The sequence below is a fragment of the Amblyraja radiata genome, chromosome 4 (genome assembly GCF_010909765.2).
Source record: "Amblyraja radiata isolate CabotCenter1 chromosome 4, sAmbRad1.1.pri, whole genome shotgun sequence".
Taxonomy (NCBI): domain Eukaryota; kingdom Metazoa; phylum Chordata; class Chondrichthyes; order Rajiformes; family Rajidae; genus Amblyraja; species Amblyraja radiata.
Window position 1 is genome coordinate 77,738,505 of NC_045959.1, and position 20,938 is coordinate 77,759,442.

Below are 20,938 nucleotides of genomic sequence, written 5' to 3' on the forward strand. Positions count from 1 at the left end.
AATCTCCAGGGCCTGATCAGATATATCCGAGGATATTGTGGGAAACTAGAGAGGAAATTGCGGAGCCCAGGTTGAAATTTACGAGTCGTCCTTAATTACAGGAGAGGTTTCCTGGACTGGAGGCATGTGACTAGTGTTGTGCCTCAGGGTTCTGTGCTGGGCCCGTTACTGTTTGTCATCTACATTAATGATTTGGATGAGAACATACAGGGCAAGATTAGCAAGTTTGCTGATGATACAAAAGTGGGTGGTTTTGCAGATAGCGAAGATGGTTGTGAAAGATTACGGCAGGATCTGGATCGATTGGCTGGGACATCTAACAAAGGCAGGACCTACACATTGAATGGTAGGCCTCTGGGGAGTGTTGCAGAGCAGAGGGCTCTAAGAGTCCAGGTGCATGGTTACTTGAAGGTCGAGTCGCAGGTAGATAAGGTGGTCAAAAAGGCTTTTGGCACATTGGCCTTCATCAGTCAGTGTATTGAGTATAGAAGTTGGGAGGTCATGTTGCAGCTGTATAAGACGTTGGTGAGAGGTATATAAAATCATGAGAGGAATAGATCGGGTAGATGCGCAGAATCTCTTGCCCAGAGTAGGGGAATCGAGGACCAGAGGACAAAGGTTCAAGGTGAATGGGAATAGATTTAATAGGAATCTGAGGGGTAACCTTTTCATATAAAGGGTGGTGGGTGTGGAACAAGCTGCCAGAGGAGGTAGTTGAGGCTGGGACTATCCCAACATTTAAGAAACAGTTAGACGGGTACATGGGTAGAACAAATTTGGAGGGATATGGACCAAGCGCAGGCAAGTGGGGCTAGCGTAGCTGGGACACGTTGGCCAGTGTGGGCAAATTGGGCCGAAGAGCCTGTTTCCACACTCTATGACTCTATGACTATAACAGCCATGTACCCCGGTTTGGTGGTGTCAGTCTCAGAGTTTACTGAATCTTGGTGGCCAGTGTTGATATTCGGTTCTTCCATACTTTAGACTTTAGAAATACAGCATGTAAACAGCCCCTTCGCCCCACCAAGTCTGTGCTGACCAGCCATTACTCCTTACACTAGCACTATCCTACACATTAGGGACAATTGACAATTTACAGAAGCCAATTAACCTACAATCCTGCACGTCTTTGGAATGTGGGAGGAAACCGGAGCACCCTGAAAAAACCCATGTGGTCACAGGGGGAACGTACAAACTCCATAGTTGGCACCTGTAGTCAGGATCAAACCTGGGTGCTGCAAGGCAGTAACGCTATCACTGCTCTGCCTTAATGTTTAGTATCTTCCATGCAGTGCACACCACAATGCCTCGGCAAGTACTTGGTCTATTAATTTCATGAGCAATGACACAGAGGGAGAAAAACGGTCACATACTGACAGATAATTGGGATATCTGCAGAAAGATCCGAGCTCCTGGTCTTGTAAAGAAATTACTGAATATGTGAACAATGAAATGAAGAAAGCATACAAAAACAATGATATTCCAATCAATATTTGTAAGAACACAACATGGCGTTTGCATCCAGTTCCATTCCCAATGCCTGATGCCAATCTTTACTCCAAGTTTCATCGTGACTAGAGATTACCAGGTAGACGAAGACACAATTCAAGGATGTTCCCAAACCTCGTGATAAAAGTGTATTTTCTTAAACTACATTATGGGAGAATTTGAGAAGGAGAAATCAGGTCGGGACTGAAAACTCTGGAGTCAATTTTTCAGGAACACATAGAAGCCCAGCATAATTGTTGGAAGAAGCACACCAGCTTCCAAACTCCTTGCACATCCACCTATTTGAGCACCTCCAAATCCAACTAGGTGGGCAAAGACGAGAAATTGGACCAGGATCTACCATTTTTTAAACATTTAATAGTGCAGGTGCAAATACCACATTATTGCCCGATTTAATACACAATAACAATTACTGTTTGTTTTAGATTCAGACCCTAAGTATGTCCACAGCTGTTATCAAAATCAATGCTATAAGCCTAAGACTGGAACTAGGAAGTGGGACTTACTAACTGTGATATCACGATATTGAAGACAGATTACGGTCAGCAACCAGTAGCAATCACTCTCAACAACTGTGCACCAATTACAACAAATCAGAGTTAAAAGCCTCATGCACTATGTCTCATGAAAGCACATATGAAATGCAATTTCATTTAAGTTGCTCAGAAGCTTAAAAATTAACGTTTTTTGCAAGTGGTTACTAATTTGTGTAAAACTGAAGGCTTTAAAGCTAGTCATCTTTAATGCATAACACAGCATTCTAATATATACATCTTAATTTTGTATTCCTGAAGGGGTGTCTCTAGATAGTCACCAAAGAACTAAATTGCTTCTGAATCTCATTTCATTTTACAATTGCAGGTGCTCTGGAAACCAAGCTTCACGGATATCAATTAGTAATATCACGTGTGTTTCAAGGCTTAATCAGTATTTGATCGATATGTTACATAAAATAAACAAAAATTTTAATTGATAGGCAAGAACTGTGCAGTAAACATTATTTCTGAAACCTGTGGCTGGTCTGACATATCTGTGACCCGAGTGGATTTTTAACCAATAATTCACATTTAAATCAAACCCGAATTCATTTGAAATAGTCAAGGGTTATGTTTTATGCTTTCCCCAGTTGAAAATTCACAGATCATACCACTAATTTTATAATTAAAATTTGTAATATCTTTTTAAAGCTTCATAGAACACACTGCATTGAGTAAATAAATTATTTCCGCAATAAACGTTTGCATACCTGCCCGCGTTTACACCCTGTTGACTCAGGAAATCTTTCCAGTAAGGCGCAGGTTTTTGGAACTTGTTTACAGGAATTATCAATCCTACGGCCTAGAATGGAAAAGGAAAGTATGTATAACAAGGCAGCAAACACATTACAATAATTTTATAAAGTCATAGTTAGATCTAAAATGAATTTTTAATTTTGTACATTTTTCTGGTCAAATCATAATAGCTAGGTCAAAAGAATCATGGTACTTAGCACGTGGCTATCCACACAATGGCTATCCACACTTATTGCTTTTCCACAAATACACTGACCATTTGTTCTTACACACACCTCAAGAGTTTAAGTTGTAATTTTCTCACACGCCATCCCTTCCTCTTTGTTGCAGTATTAATATATCGAGAATAGAAACTCTTTTCACAGTATCGCTGAATGATTTAGCAGGAAAGGAAGCCACTCAATATGCTGCATTCACCCCAGCTCCATGTAAGAGCAATCAGTTCCTTAACCTTCCTGCCCTAGTCATGCAAATTCTCTTTCAGATACTTATCCAACTCTTAATTGATTCTGCTGCATTACAGTCCCTTTTTAATATATTCCAGACACCAACCACGTACTACTTAAAATGTTTCCTCATGTTTAGTTTAGAGATATAGCATGGAAACAGCTCCTTCGGCCCATCGAGTCCATGTTCACCACAGATTACCCGCTCACACTAGTTCTATGTTATCCCATTCCCGACAGAGTAGGGGATAATTTACAGAGGCCTATTAACCTACAAATTTGCACATCTTTGGGACTGAGAAGGAACTGGAGTATATTAGTACAGATTTTCTTTAATTTTAGATCTTAAGTAGACCTTGGAATTAGTTACATATGTTCTACAGCGACCCGTGGGATTTGACAAATGAGAGAGTTTATATTTAGCTTCTTCCTCAGTTCTTTTTCTGTAATCTGACGCTGAGTATTTTATGTTTGAATTTATTTTAAATTCAGACAGTGCAGCATCTGCAGTCTTTTTATTTGCAAGTAATGTCACTATGGTGCATTCTAAGACATTTGAATTGTCAAAGCACGAAACGGTTTTTCATGTCACTTTTTTGCCACAGTGCCATTAATTGTGCACTTAAAATTTTGACATCCAGGTCAATAAAGGCTTTGCTCCAATAGGTTTAATTAGTTTTTGCATTAATTTATGAGCCTTATTGCAATTTAGTTTAATCAGTGATGTGGATTTTACACATTTCAATATATTGACAAAGATAATCAATATATTTTAACATTATACATCTGTCATGGTTATTCTCAGTTACACATTACCTTGCTGCCATGTTGTAAACTGGCCCCAGTCTCCTTTCTCCCTCAAATTTTCATCTTCAGGCAAGAAAAAACCTTTCTCTTTATCCATAACAGCCAGACCCTCATCACGGATTAACTTCCAATTTCTCTCAAGAGCCTACAACAAAGAAATAAGATAACCAAAATGTAGATAATGCCCTTTAGGATCTCATTACTGAACAACTTTATGGATTAAATGGACCATTACAAAGTTTTCTCAAAAGTATAATCCTGATAACTACAATCTGTTCATCCAATTTAGTATATATATATATATATATATATATATATATATATATATATATATATATATATATATATATATATATATGCACCTAAATATAGCATTTTCTACAATTTCAGGATTTCCAAGGTACTCCACAGCTAGGGATTAAGTATAATCACTATTATGGAATTGTTGACTTCACATACATAAACCTAACCATAACTTTTAAGTACTCTGTGATTGAATATATGGTGGAAATGCTGAGGTGGTAGACACCAACATTAAGAGGCTTCATCAAGCAATCTATTTCTGCAACACCCAGAGATCTCTGCAGCATGGTATTCCAACAAAAAACTTATTACAAAAAAGTTCAAGTCCATGGTGCAATAAAAATTGACAAAGATGAATACATAATTGGCTTGAAATACTATAATCATAAAATTATTTACATTTAAGGTACCGTGCATATGTGAATCCCTATTGTTGTTGATGAATTACTCTTAACATTGGACGGTATTAAAAAGTGCACATACCTTTACCAATTCAGTATACCCTATTTCTTTACGTGTCCACCAAGGTTGCGCCTTAAGTCCATTCACATTGTAGAGTGAACGCTGCCACACTGATGCAAAGTGGCCCCTTTTGTGTCCCAGTTCATACCATACATATGCCTGTGGATACAGTGAACCAGCAAAATTACTCACACTGTAAATCATACCATCTGTTGCTCTCTTTAATCACTAACCATTCTGCTAGCTGCACCAATGGCCCGAAATAAAATGCTTCTAAAAAATACTGTATTATATTAAATGATTTTTTAATGTTTATTTATTCCACCTTCTGAACCTTCTGAATTTTGTAGTGGGCAGGGCAGTACTCTGCATATCGCCAACTTGGACAATTTTACATTTTTATCAAGCCAATCAACCTACAAACCTGTACGTCTTTGGAGTGTGGGAGGAAACCGAAGATCTCGGAGAAAATCCACGCAGATCACGGGGAGAACGTACAGATAGCACCCGTAGTCAGGATCGAACCCGGGTCTCTGGCGCTGCATTTTGCTGTAAGGCAGCAACTCTACCGCTGTGCCACTGTGACTGCACCAGTTTAAGGATTCAATTAGTTTGCAAGACAAAGTAATGATCACAGTATGATGATTTAAAACTTTAGACTTTAGAGATATAGTGTGGACACAGGCCCTTCAGCCAGCCGAGTTTGCGTCGACCAGCGATCGCCCCGTACACTAGCACTATCCTATATCCTAGGGCCAATTTACATTTTTACAGAAGCCAATTAACCTACAAACCTGTACGTGTTTGGAGTGTGGGTGGAAACTGGAGCACCCGGGGAAAACCCATGAGGTCTTAGGAGGAACGTACAAACTGCGCAGGTAGTACACGGAGTCGGGATTGACCCCAGGTCCCTGGTGCTGTAATGCAGCAACTCTACTGCTGTGCCACAAAAAAGAATTTGCTCTGTCAAAGGTATTATAAAACGGTCTTTCCATTTGCAGCATTCGACGTCTTGTTATCTGGAGTTGCATCATTAATTAGCATTCATGTCATTAAGTTCTATCTTTAATCAATCTGGTTTTAGGGCAATGTATGGATTTTAACGGATTGAAACTCTGATTTTTCTTCTGAATATCCCAAGTTATATCGTTGGTAATGGTGAAAAGAGAGAGGCTAACAAAAGCAACAAATAAAAGTATATCCGACAATGAGGCAGAAAATGCTTATATTTAAAATCTAATTTGGAGATATATTGAGGAAGGACTTTCGTGCTATTGAGGGAGTGCAACGTAGGTTCTCAAGGTTAATTCCCGGGATGGAGGGACTGTCATATGATGAAAGAATAGAGCGACTGGTAATGTATTCACTAGAATTTAGAAGGATGAGAGGCAAAATTATTAAGGGATTGGACATGCTAGATGCAGTAAACATATTCCTGATGTTGGGGGTCCAGAACCAGGGGCCACAGTTTAAGAATAAGGGGTAGGCCATTTAGAACTGAGATGAGGAAAAACTTTTTCACCCAGAGAGTTGTGAATTTGTGGAATTCTCTGCCTCAGAAGGCAGTGGAGGCTGATTCACTGGATGCATTCAAAAGAGAGTTAGATAGAGCACTTGGGGCTAGCGGAATCAAGGGGTATGGGGAGAAGGCAGGAACGGGGTACTGATTGTGGATGATCAGCCATGATCACATTGAATGGCGATGCTAGCTCGAAGGGCCGAATGACCTACTTCTGCACCTATTGTCTACGTATCTATGTATCTGGATGAGCTTTAACTGTACTTGGTAGTTCAGAGCACTCTAATTGAAAACTAGTTAATTATTTTATGTAGAAGCCCATGACAACATAGCAATCAAAGTAGGTTTTCTAATCTTTCATTATGTAGAATTTCCATTTACTTATCATCACCAGAGATGTTACTTTGGTAAAGAAAATGCATTACTGAAATGAATCTTTATTGAATATTTAATGAATAAATTCCATTAAACTATTCATATAACATGGGAACTTGCATATTCACTCACATCTTGATCACCCACTCTCTGCAATGCATCTCCTAAGTGGAAGTAAAAACGTCCATCATCAGTGCCTGGGTCTCCAGACATTAATCCTTCCTGAAGAAATTATGTTTAAAAAAACATATATTAAACGTGTATCAGAAGAATTTACTCAATTACGGGTTAATAATGGGAAAAAAGCTCATACTTAAATTCTGGAAAAATGCGCCCACACCAACAATAAAAATGTGGACATCAAATATGTTTGAAACATTACATCTGGAAGAGATGAGATTCCTCTTAGCAGGTAAAGCAAACCAATTCCAAAAGACGTGGTCTACGTTTATGGACCTATTACAAGCATGAGGTGCAATAGTAATTTTAAAAATAAATAAATAAATAAATGGTATCAGGACCTGGCAATGGGAGGTAAAACAACAAAAACAGACTTGGTTGGTAGTCTTTCTGCGGAGTTTAATGTTATAATAGAGCGATTGTCCTTACTTTCTTTTTCTTTCTTTTCTAGGGTCTACTTTCTTACTTTACTTCCTTCTCTAACTTCTTTTCTAAGGGGCTTTCTTTTCCCAACACTCTCTTGCACTTCACGACTCTTGCGCACCTTCTTTACTTTCCTTACTTCTATCTTTTTCTTAAAGCTTAAAAAAAAAATGAAGCGGTACAAAAAATGTATTAAGATATATGTGTTGTGTGTTATTGTAATTTACCGTACTTCTAATAAAAATAATTAAAAAAAAAAAACAAAAAAAAAAAACATATTTATATTACATGATCGCTAAATAAGAAACACATTCCACAATACACAGATCATACACATTAGATTTTGCACCATTTGCTACAAATGATGTGTTTCCTGAATTAACCATTTCCAAAATCGCAAAAATACACTTAAATTGAGAGATATTGCGGTTTTTCAATCAATGAGGACGAAAATCAAGTCTTATTCTAGATTTAATGGAGTAGCTTCACATGGGGAATGAATGTCTTCATTTCTCTGGCCACATAGAACATATTAGTGCACTCAACTCAGCACAACCCTAATATTTTCTTTAATTTCAACAGAACATAGAAACATAGAAAATAGGTGCAGGAGTAGGCCATTCGGCCCTTCGAGCTTGCACCGCCCAATATGATCATGGCTGATCATCCAACTCAGTATCCTGTACCTGCCTTCTCTCCATACCCCCTGATCCCTTTAGCCACAAGGGCCACATCTAACTCCCTCTTAAATATAGTCTAATCAGGTACAACCCCATTTGTATCATCAGTTTCAAACCTGATTGCTGATCTCATTGCAACATAGGTTGAGGCCATTCAGACCATCAAGTCTGGGTTGGCTTTCAAAGCAATCCCATTTCCCATGAACCAACTCTCTCACACATACCCTGATTCTCTCTCCACTCACCTACATGAGGGGCAATTTAGTGGAGCCAAATATCTAAACCAGCAGCACATCTCTAGGATGTAGGAACAATTCAGAGGACCTAGAGGAATCCCACACAATCATGGGTAGAACGTACTAAGTCCACATAGACAGCACCATTAGGACAGAATCAAATTTGGGGGTTGCTGGTTCTACGAGACAGCTAAACTATTTGCACTGCTACAATGCCTCCTGCCTATATGAAGCAATAATTAAAATTGTACTAACTGTCATGACTAAAGGTTAAAAGGCTTTTCTTAATCACTTAACAAAGAACAACATGGAAATGGTTTGAAAAGACCACAAGATTTGGCAAATATTCCACGTCCATGTAAAGCCCAGCCAACAATGTATGGCATAACACAAACATATGATAGCTTTCATGGATTGAGATGCTGTAACAACAGCTCCATAAAATAGTCAGCTCAAAGGAACCGTCAAAATCTGAAACCCAGGCATCTAACAAAGCAAAGGAATGCAAGGCAGGATTTGGTATTGCCCTTCCAATGCAACCCAATTCAATTGCCACAATAAACTGTTGCATTATTCCATTCACCCTAATTGATTCAGACATTCGAACATGTTGTCATGCCCATCTCTGTATGAATTACTGTAACATTCAACTTTGGACGAGTTAACATAAAGAAAGCTGTGCTTACCTTAAGATATGGAATGCTCTCTGCTATCTGATTTGTAGCTTTGAGGATAAAACCATAATGAACTTTAGCAAATCCATCATTTGGAGCAATGGCCAAAACCTAAAAAAAAGAGAAATATTATTTCCGTTTTCACCATCAGAAATCCTTCACAGGCATTGGTTAGAAAGTAAACTAAAAGTGAACCATATATTCAAATAAATTAACCCTGATAAATCCCTTCATAATATTCCCAACATAAATTTTAATTATCCAAGTAATATTCCCAACATAAGTTTTAATTATCCAAGTGGGATCAAAGAACAGGCTGATTATGAATTACTAATATGCAGATCACTGAAAGGGAGATTACTTAAAAATGCATTGTCACACTCGCCTCAACACTATCCTATTTTCTTTTCACATATTAATATTACATTTTGTTATGGGATGTCTCTTTATTTTCCTCATGGTCACAAAAATCACTTCAGGTTAAACATTAAGAGAAGTTATCTCCTGAATCTAAAATTACTCCACATTTCTTTTCTATTCATGCCATTTCACAAGATAGGGCCACCCCAGTATTGCTACAAAGTAGAAGCAAACAACTAAACTGTGAAATAAATTAATTCAATTCTCAAAGCATAAGATGATTTGGAAAATGTAAAGAATTGTATGTAAAGAAGGTCATATGTAAAGAATGAGATCATGGTCAGCAGAAGATCTGCTTTGAATGTAAATACAAAGGTTATAGAGACAATAGAGGTGCAGCATTCACATTAACCATTGTACTCATAATTGTGGATTCTGATCGTAAAAAGCGACTCCATTTCCATAAGGTTAAAAGCTATGGTTACAGAAAGCCATGGGTTCATTCTAATTCCAGCTTGACCCCTGTATTCAGGAACACTATGCAATTATGGTAATACTGTCATGGCTATAGGTCTGGGAACAAAGAACAGGCATGGTTCTGGGCCAGATGAGAATTTTGGCAATATAACTTGTGAAAACTAACAGCTGAAAACATCTTGTCTATGATGCTGATCTGGCACAGTTAGATTGGTAGTCTAGACAGAAGTGCAGATTTTGTTTTCAGGCAACACCGTCCAGAAGAATTTGAAATAATTGAAACTGACTCACTTTCTTTACTCGCTGGAGTGTGATCTGTGCACTCCCATTGCTGGCTATGTGTCTGATACCAGGTAATATGTAAAAGAACAATATCTTTCTGAAGAAACATCAGGTAAACGTGTTCTTCATTGGGAAGGGGAGAGCCAACATCTCTTCTACAGTGGATACACAAAAGTGCTGGAGTAACTCAGCAGCTCAGTTGACCCGCTGAGTTACTGCAGCACTTTGTTTATCTTGGTACAAACCAGCATCTGCAGTTCCTATCCACACATCTCTTCCACAGTCTTCTTCATTCTTAAATTAACTATTTATCAAAAGACTTAGGCCACTGTGGAACTGCAGCCTCTTCTTCAGATGGAGCAAGCAGTGGCTGAGAGTGAAGGTGGGTGTATAGTTTGCGAGGTGGTGCATTCCTCTCACCACATATACAGTGCTCTTGAAGCATGCCGCAAGGTTTTCAATACCATATCTCAATGCTCTTTTGCTACTTTGAACTCTATGGCCCAGAGATTCCCAGGATCAGTGGGTTGCATTTATTTAGGGAGGCCGAGCACAATCTTTTCCTTTGTCCACCTGGGAATTACTTCCCATGACACAGCCCAAAATAGATTTTTGGGGAATCTGGTATCTAGTATACAAACTATGTTACTTGTCCAACACAGGTAACTGAGTGTACCTTGGGGCTCAACACAGGCAAAGTTGGGCTGGGAAAGGTGAGATGTTTTTTTACTTATCCCTTGAGTGAATCTGCAGGATTTAACAAAGACAACACAGGCGGCACTTTTCCAGTACTTTGCAGTCATATAGATGGGCAGGAATTACTGCTGCCCAGTAGAATTTTATGTCAGGCCTGAGGTAACATTTTTAAAATACATTATTCTCAATTGATCAAGGGACATACTAATGCATTGAAATCAATGGTGAATTTCATCATCATTGCCTGCCATTGTTCAACCGTGGCCCCTATATATATTATAGGAAGTGATCCACTTTTTCTAGGATCTTGCAGTGAGCCTTTATTGTTGAAGGAAATTGCCGTGTAAAAAGGGCAGGTTGGTAGAGGTTGATCTTGTTGAACGTAAGGACCATTTTCTCAACTGCTTCAGTGAAAGTGTTGATGGTGGTTTGAAAGTCAGACTCAAAGCATGTGCATATGTAAGTGTTGTCTACATACTATCGGTTCTGGAGTGTAAGTGAATAGCTTCCCACGAATTCTGAAGATTAGCTCAACTCCAACAAAATGTTTGGAGTAATCAGCGGCTCAGCTGACCCGCTAAGTTACCCCTGCATGTTTGTTGTAGTAGATCATAAGATCATAAGTGATAGAAGCAGAATTAGGCCATCCGGCCCATCAAGTCTACTCTGCCATTCAATCATGGCTGATCTATCTCTACCTCCTAACCCCATTCTCCTGCCTTCTCCCCATAACCTCTGACACCCGTAGTAATCAAGAATCTATCTATCTCTGCCTTAAATATATCTACTGACTTTGCCTTCACAGCCTTCTGTGGGAAAGAATTACACAGGTTCACCACCCCCTGACAAAATAAATTCCTCCTCATCTCCTTCCTAAAATAACGTCTTTTAATTCTGAGGCTATGCCTCTAGTCCTAGACTCTCCCACTAGTGGAAACATCTCCTCATCCACTCTATCCAAGCCTTTCACTATTCTGTATGTTCAGATGAGGGCCGCCTTCTTTCTCCTAAACTCCAGCGATTATGGGCCCAGTGCCGTCAAATGCTCATCATATGTTAACTTACTCTTCTTTGATTATTCTTGTAAACCTCCTCTGGATCCTCTCCAGAGTCAGCACATCCTTCCTCAGATATGGTGCCAAAAATTGCTCACAATATTCCAAATGCAGCCTGACCAGCCCCTTATAGATCCACAGGATTACATCCCTGTTTTTGTGTACAAGCCCTCTCAAATTAAATGCTAGCATTGAGTTTGCTTTCTTTACTACCGATTCGACTTGCAGATTACCTTTTGGGAATCCTGCACCAGCACGCCCAAGCAGGGCCGGCCCTAGGCCGATTGGACCGATTTTTCTAAATTGGGCCCCGCGCCCAAGGGGGGCCCCGCGTTAATTTTCTGTATTTCATATGGAAATACAAATTTGATTTGTTAAATAAAGATATGTAAAAAAGCATTTGCCATACGGATTTATTAACAAAATGAACATGGATAACAAGCGCTATGAATAATAAACGATGTGTTAACTGCTACTGTAGCAGTTAACAGCCAGAAGTTAACAACAATGGGTCCTCAATGCATATCGATCCACATTCCTCAGTAAATGCGTTAAATTGTGTCACTCGCTGCCGCAGGGGGGGGGGGAGTCTACAGGGCAGCACCGCAGCGAACTCAGCCGTGAGTATTCAACGTTAAACGCCGGGAGCGGGTGGTGTGTGCGTGAGGGGGGGGGGGGGGGGCAAGAAAGGGTCAGATTTGTATGAAATCGGCGGCGTACCGGCCCGCTCTTGGTCGGGGGGGGGGGGAGATAGAGTTAAAAGACCTGAAGCAGAAACGAAAGACAACTGGCCGGATAATTGCGGGAGGGAGACAATCTGTGACAACAGATCTGGGGGTTGTGTTAACTTGTTCGGTGCCGGTACAACAGCAGACCAGGTTGGAGATTTGAGTCTGTGTTAACATTGGTGTCAGGGTTAATGTCTGGGCCGGGGTACAGCGGGATTTAACTCTGTCTGTCTGTGTGTGTGTGTGTGTGTGTGTGTGTGTGTGTGTGTGTGTGTGTGTGTGTGTGTGTGTGTGTGTGTGTGTGTGTGTGTTTGTCTGTGTGTCTGTCTGCATGTGTGTGTCTCTGTTTCTGTGTGTGTGTGTGTGTCTCTGTGGCTGTGTGTGTCTGTGTTGCTGTGTCTCTGTGGCTGTGTTTGTGCGTCTCTATCTGCGTGTGTGTCTCTGCCTGTGTGTGTGTGGGGGGAGCCGTGGACAGACAGAGAAGGGATTTTCAGATGCAAACCACACGTTTTCAGTTAAGAGTTGGACACGATTATTGTCAATACGAGCAGCTCACGGAGCAGTCAGAATGAGAAACACTGCTCGGCTCTCACACACACACTCGTGGAGTGAACTGTAGATATAAACGTGGCTGGGGGTAGAGGAGTGGGGGGGGGGGGGAGAGGGAGAGAGAGAGGGGAAATTGGAGAGAGAGAGAGGAAGGGGAAGAGAGAGAGAGGGGGGGGAGAGATGGGGGAGAGCGAGAGAAAGGGGGAGAGAGAGAGAAAGGGGGAGAGAGAGAGAGTTCTCCCTTCTGCCTCACCACTGTTGGCTGCCCTTTGTGAGGTGATTGGAGACCAAAACCAGTTACCCTTTAGATCTCCCTCTCCCTACCTCTCACTACCTCCCTCTCCCTCCTTCTTTAGAGAGGGGGGGATGATGAGGGAAGGAAGGGGGGGTGAGGGCGGAGGGGAGAGAGGAGTGTGCCTTGCTTGGTGGAGGAGAGGGATGTGGGAACGCTGTACGCAGGTGGTGATTCACTCTCACACTGGGATCCCCCCCCTGTCATTGCGCAGTCTATCTGACTCCCTGACCCCCCCCCCCCCCCCCCCCCCCCCTCTATGGAGCGATGGAAATATACAAAGTTTCGGGTCGAAACCCTTCTTCAGACCCGGCCTGAAACATTGGCTATTTCCTTCGCTCCATAGATGCTGCCTCAAGCCCTGTCCCACTGTGCGAGTTCACCCAAGGGCTCTCCCGAGTTTAAAATCTCTGTGTAGCATCTCTGTCCCTATCTTCAAATTCCCACTTTGAAATATAATACAACCTTCGACCTAAAAATTAGTCGATTCCCACGCATTTTCAATCATCGTTCAATTCAGTGTAATTTTCACACCTGGTTGATATAGTTTTTAAAAAAAGATACAGAACATTACAATAAATAGTTTCAAGCAAACCCGGTACTGAACGCATGAATATTAAGGTGGTTACTAATGTTACAAACGGTCATAAATGAATATAATTTCAAAATGAAATAGGTTCCGTGGAAAGAATATTTAACCAGAATATGGTGAGATCGCTGCAAAATGATAACAATACGCCGTCAACTCAGGATTGTTGTTGCTGACAGGTGTTTCAATCTCACCTCGTAGCTCGCTGTTAATCGATTCATAGCTATTAATTTTCATTCCTGGTCCGTATCGAACTTCTCCAAATGCAAACGCTTCAAGTTACGTTTCTTGTGTGGTGATAAGGGGGGAGGGGGGGGGGGGAATGCTAGGATAAAATACCATATATTTGCATTTATATAGCGATCCTGCTGCGAAAATATTAAGTCGAAAGTTGTATTTTATTTCAAAGTGGGAATTGGAAGATAGGGACAGAGATGCTACACAGAGATTTTGATAGGAAGGAAACGTTACAGCAGCTGAGTAAAAGATTAGTCAAATGGTGGGTTCAATGAAGATTGGACGAGGGGGATTGGGGGTTGGGGGAAAGTATCGAGAACTTGGGACTTGCATAATGAGTACTGAGATGGATTATCATTCCACACCAAATTTCTTAAACAATAATACCTTTTATGCAATTATCACAATAGTTTGTTGGATATGGATCAACGGACTCTGTATGGTACAAATGTTCTTCTTTAAGTACTGTTGTTTCTGGGATGGGTGTGACTGATAACAAATAACCTACATTCTATATTTTGTCATAATGTGGCTGAAACAATGGCATATTTTGTGATATTTATTGAGATAGAAAGATACAACTGAGTTTGGGCAAGATATTACCTTGCAACATTCTGTATGTCTGATAGATATTGTGAAATGGAACTCAGAAATTATGGGAGGATTACATAAAACTACAATTCAAAGATAATGAATATACAGAGTGTTCTTATTTCCATCATGAACATACAATAGTGATATAGGACACCAGGTCCTACTACGGTAAACGCACGAGCTACTACAGTATGACTATGTGTTAAAAAGTATCAATTTTTTACATCCTGAGTATATTTTACATGTGGACATTTTTCAACATGTTGAAAAATCTTCACGAGTTACCATGTTTCCCGAGTACCTGCCGTTAGCGCTAAGAAATGGCATGTTGCCCTTTATAACAAGAGGAATCGAATATAGGAGCAAAGAGGTCTTTCTGTAGTTGTGCAGAGTTCTAGTGAGACCACACCTGGAGAATTGTGTGCAGTTTTGGTCCCCTAATTTGAGGAAGGACATTCTTGCTATTGAGAGAGTGCAGTGTAGGTTTACAAGGTTAATTCCCGGGATGGCGGGACTGTCATATGCTGAGAGAATGGAGCAGCTGGGCTTGTACACTCTGGAGTTTAGAAGGATGAGAGGGTTTCTCATTGAAACATATAAGATTTGTTAGGGGCTTGGACACGCTAGAGGTAGGAAACATGTTCCCGATGTTGGGGGAGTCCAGAACCCGGGGCCACAGTTTAAGAATAAGAGGAAAGCCATTTAGAACGGAGACGAGGAAACACTTTTTCTCACAGAGCGTGGTGAGTCTGTGGAATTCTCTGCCTCAGAGGGCGTTGGAGGCAGGTTCTCTGGATGCTTTCAAGAGAGAGCTAGATAGGGCTCTTAAAAATAGCTGAGTCAGGGGATATGGGGAGAAGGCAGGAACGAGGTACTGATTGTGGATGATCAGCCATGATCACATTGAGTTTCTCCAGCATTTTTGTCTACCTTCAATTTTTCAGCATCTACAGTTCATTCTTAGACGTTTTGCAGTGATGGCTGCATCTGCGATACTTTCTGTTGGGGGGGGGGGGGGGGGGGGGGGAGAGTCCAGGCCTGTGGCGGCGCCTGATAAGTGATATGTTCCCTCCGCAGGTGCTGCCTTGCCCGCTGAGTTCCTCCAGCACTCTGTGTTTTTTGTTTGGCTCTGAAGTTGAAGGTGGACCCCCCTGTGTCTACCTTCAACTCCCTGTATGTGGTGGCTCAGCGGGACGGGCAGGGGCTCTTGGGAGAGGGTTGCGGTTCTGGTCGAGACCTTTCTTCAGACAATCACAAGTACTCTCACCGACGAGAGTTCAGTTCAGTCTGAAGAAGGGTCTTCTCTCCAGAGTCGCTGCGCGTAACCTCAATTGATCTCTTGTTCGCGCTGACACAGGAGTAAGCTCCACCGCCCGCTGACTCGCTCCGCTCTATGATCTTTGCTCTTGAGCTGGTCCTCTCACTGGTCAGACGGAGAGCACTGCCAGAGGTTAGCGGGCCGGCAGAAGGCGCTGAGATGGCAGTCGGTTCCGCTGTCCAGCGATGGAGGCCACTCGTAGCCACGCGAGCTGCTTCCCTCCCCGGCCACAATGCGGTAGCTCCTCGCCCGGAGCGCCACGGCAGCGGTGAGTGAGTGTTACTGGCATGAACCCCGACCCTCTCCTTAACGCTCCCGCAATTTTATCCCTGGCTAGACACCCCACACGCTGTGAAAGGAACTCTCCCCCGAATTGTCATGTTATTCACGACACGTGACTCAACTATAATTATTTATTTATATTTCTACGAAAAAAAATCCCAATTGGGCCCCGCACCTCCTAAGGCCGGCCCTGCGCCCAAGTCCCTTTGCACCTCCGATTTCTGGATTCTCTCCCCATTTAGAAAATAATCTACGCCTTTATTCCTACCACCAAAATGCATGACTCCACACTTTGCTACACTACATTCCATCTGCCACTTCTTTGCCCATTGTCCCAACCTATCCAAGTCCTTCCACAACCTCGGCTGTCTCTACACTACCTGCCCCTCCACCTATTTTCGTATCAATTGCAAACTTGGCCAGAAAGCCTTCAACCCCCCACTTCCAAATCATTAATATACAACGTGAAGAGCAGCACATCGAGCCCTGTGGAACTCCGCTAGTCACTGGAAGAGGCGCAAATTACACTGAGAAAGATTGACAATGACATTGTCTCACACAAGGCTCATTTAATGATTATGATCCACAGCATGTAATTTTACCAGACTTGATATTATGTATTTAATAAAGCATGCACAAATTAACAGCCCAATTATATACATTTCAGAGTTGATATCAATGCAATTAGTTACACTGCATAGGTCATCACCACTGAATTTAACATATTACACCAATTTGGCAGGGAAAAATTAAATGCATTTCCAACAGAAACAAATATTGTTGTAGAAATATTGGAATTAATATTTTATTGGGCAATTTCAATTTTAATTTGAGAATTTTGGGCATCTACAGTGGCAAGAAAGAATCTTTGGAATTATTTTGATTGTATCGTGGGTATTAGGTACATTTGATGATTTTTCCTCTCATCTTCAATCTGCTTTCCTAAAAGTAGGACACAATCTCATTGTATAAATGACCCTTTAGCACCCTATCTATGACCACCCTACATGTGTAATGCTGGATAGTGAATAATGATGGAGAAATCAACTGAATTTGATTCAATCCTTTGCCCATTGTCCATGAACAGACGTTGTATTTCACTTACCCCACCCCAATTCTTAATGTGTGGTGTTTGTGGCAATAAGGCAGATGAGATTAGCACAGAATACTGATTAAAATTAATAGCTTCATACTTAACATGGGTTAGTTTCAAGATGGGTAATTCATAAACCAAATGAAACACTTGAGAGTACATAACCTCAAGAATATGCTCTCTTTGAACATGAAATTCAAACACGAGGAATAAAAATCCACTTCTGAAATTCTGATATTTTTCTACATTAATTCTATACAACTTACCTCTTCATACACCATCTTGGCATTATTGTTGTCTCCCATTAACAAATAACCTACTCCAAGCTCATTCTTAATTGAGACATCATCTGGGTAAAGAGATACCAGCTTCTTAAGGGTCATGACAGAATGTTTAATGTGACCTGTACATACACAAAGAAAATAGAATAAAAGTTGACAAAAAGTTTCAACATACAAATCAGCTCTTATATACAACAATATACGTGATACCACAGGCAATAGTTGAGCAACTGTCTAACAAAAGTATTACTTTCCATGCCTAAATCCCACAGAATACCTGAAAAATACAACTTCATTAGATAAATCTGGAATCAGTAATGGTGACATTGAAACTGCGACACTGTAATAAAAAAAAACCTGGTGCACTAATGTCAGCCCATTTTGCAAAGCCTATGAGGGGACAGTCAGAGAGGGCACACACATGACTGTAGCTCAGGTACACAAAAATGCTGGAGAAACTCAGTGGGTGCAGCAGCATCTATGGAGCGAAGGAAATAGGCAACGTTTCGGGCCAAAACCCTTCTTCAGACAGATGGGGGGTGGCGGGGAGAAGAAAGGAAAAAGGAGGAGGAGCCCGAGGGCTGAGGGATGGGAGGAGACAGCCCGAGGGCTGAGGAAGTGGAGGAGACAGCAAGGGCTAACAAAATTGGGAGAATTCACTGTAGCTCAGAGTGGGTGAGAGTAGGGACAGAATAAAAATCAGAAAATGTTAGAAGATGGAAATTTGTAACAATAAAACAGAAAATGCTGAAAACACTCAGTAGTCAGGCAGCATTTGTGGAAAGAGAAATATACAGAGAAAGTGGATGGAGAAAATGAGAGAGAGGGGGGGAAGAGACAGAAAGAGATAGTGGACAGAGAGACTGAGGATAGAGAGGCAGGCAGGCAAAAGTCCATCTCCATTTTACACTGCCTTGGCAAGTTCACCAGCATAATCAAGGACCTGTCTCACACCGGGCACACACTTTCACCACTCTCGCATCAGGTCAGAGGTACAGAATTTTAAAAGTGCATACCTTCAGATTCAGGGACAGTTTCTTCATGGCTGTTATCAGGCAACTGAACCGTCCTCTCATCAGCTAGAGTGTGGTCCTGACCTTCCAACTATCTCATTTGCCGTCCTCTCATCAGCTAGAGTGTGGTCCTGACCTTCCAACTATCTCATTTGGGACCTTTGAACTATCTTTCCGCGGACTTTATCTTGCACTAAATGTTATACCCTCTATCCTGTATGTGTACACCGTGGACGGCTTGACTGTAATCAATAGTCTTTCCTTTGGATAGTCTTTCCTTTGGCTGGATAGCACGCAACATAAAGCTTGTCACTGTACTTCGGTACACGTGACAGTAATAAACTAAATTGATGGTGCAAAAATTGGCATTATGAATAGCGAATAGTTGTGTAATTTAGGTCATGTGATTAATTGATAGACCTCAAAAAATCCATTACCTTTTTCACTATAACAAAGCAAGCTACATTAAATTTGATAACATGTTCCTCACCTAAGAACTGTTGTCTGTTTGCCTGTCGTCTTACAGCCAGCTTCACCAGATCAGCAGGTGGATTTGACATATCGACCACTTCTCCATAGGTATCGATTGCTTTTTGAAGAATTTCATTGCTTCGCATCTTCTCTGCCAAATCATCCTCTGACTACAAAGAAACATTTCAAACAATATATAATACTATATGCAGTTTAATGCAAGGTACTTTACGAAACAAACAATACTCAAATATGTTAATAATCTGCAGTTGGAAAACAATGCATCCTATAGGAGGTGAGAGATAAATTCCAAGTGTGTACAAGTTTGTCTTTGAGCAGTCTCGTTGCTTTATTTTCATATTATTTTCTTTTAAAAAATCTCCATTTACTGTTCCTTCAGCATATGGCTCATTAACATGCACCACTTTCAGCTGCCCACAAAGGCATGATTCAGATAATTAACAATAGGTGTAGAAATAATTGAAAGATATTGAACATAATAATGGTTCCTTGGAATTGTACTTCTTGAACAATATTTCACCATTTACAATATTGAACCAAATTTTAAGAAACCTTAGATAAATGATAGCACGTCACCTTTCCCACCCATGAAAAAGGTCACATCCTTGATCTGGTCTGCTCCATAAATCAACCGGTACTCGACCTCCATCCTTGCCTCTTCCCCCTCTCTGATCATAAGCTTATACGGTTCACCATCCCTTCTCCGACACCTCGCCCCCGCTTCCTCCGAGAAATCACCTTCCGGAATCTAAAATCCATTGATCCCCTCCATCTCTCTGACCTGCTCTCCACCACTCTCCCACTGGACTCAACCCCCATCTCACCTGATGATCTCACAAACCATCTCAACTCCACCTTGTCTACCTCCCTCAACACTCTGGCCCCCCTCAAAACAAGAACCGTAACTTTCAACACATCCTCACCCTGGTACACACCTGCACTTCGTAAACTGAAACAGACTGGTCGCCAACTCGAACGACTAATAAAGAAATCATCTCTCACAGTCCACCTTGAAGCTTACAAACTCCACCTCACTGACTACAAAGATGCCCTCATTGCTGCAAAATCTGCCTACCTCTCCTCCATATTCACCGATCCCTGCCTAAACCACAGAACCCTCTTCTCCACAGTGGGCAACCTCCTCAAGCCTCGAGCCAACACTCTCCCTACCTCTACTCCGGATCTCTGCAACTCATTCCTCCACTTTTTCGCTGATAAAATCAGCACCATCTATCAATCTTTATCCCCTGTACCCGACTCCCCAGCATCTACTCCACCACCTACCACGGCCCCTCCTTTCAACATCTCCACTGACCTCCTTACCCCTCCTCCACACTGCTTCCTCTCCCAGTTTGACCTGGTCACCCCTATTGAAATCTCCAAACTCATCAGCTCTTCCAAACCCACCACCTGCTCCCTCGACCCTCTCCCCACTCCCCTGTTGAAGTCCTGCCTCCCCGTACTCTGCCCCTACCTCACTAATCTCTTCAACTCCTCATTGTCCCAAGGAATTGTCCCCTCCGCTTTCAAAACTGCTGCCGTTACACCAATCCTAAAGAAACCTGGTCTTGATCCCTCCTCTCTCATTAACTACCGCCCAATCTCAAACCTCCCCTTCCTTTCAAAAACCCTGGAGCGTATCGTTGCGTCGCAACTTCATTCCCACCTCCTTGCGTATAACCTACTTGAACCCC

General features: G+C 41.5%; 1 protein-coding gene across 1 annotated transcript in view; it reads right to left on the reverse strand.

Moving 5' to 3' along the window:
- Nucleotides 1–20,938, reverse strand: part of asph (aspartate beta-hydroxylase) — a 223,095-nt gene that overhangs the window by 15,609 nt on the left and 186,548 nt on the right. The window contains exons 28-34 of the mRNA XM_033020394.1: nt 19,243–19,393; nt 17,725–17,861; nt 8,919–9,017; nt 6,846–6,935; nt 4,841–4,978; nt 4,064–4,199; nt 2,756–2,847 (exon numbers count right to left, since the gene is read on the reverse strand). Coding sequence (XP_032876285.1) covers nt 2,756–2,847; nt 4,064–4,199; nt 4,841–4,978; nt 6,846–6,935; nt 8,919–9,017; nt 17,725–17,861; nt 19,243–19,393 — 843 coding nt within the window. The remainder of the gene's footprint in view (nt 1–2,755; nt 2,848–4,063; nt 4,200–4,840; nt 4,979–6,845; nt 6,936–8,918; nt 9,018–17,724; nt 17,862–19,242; nt 19,394–20,938) is intronic.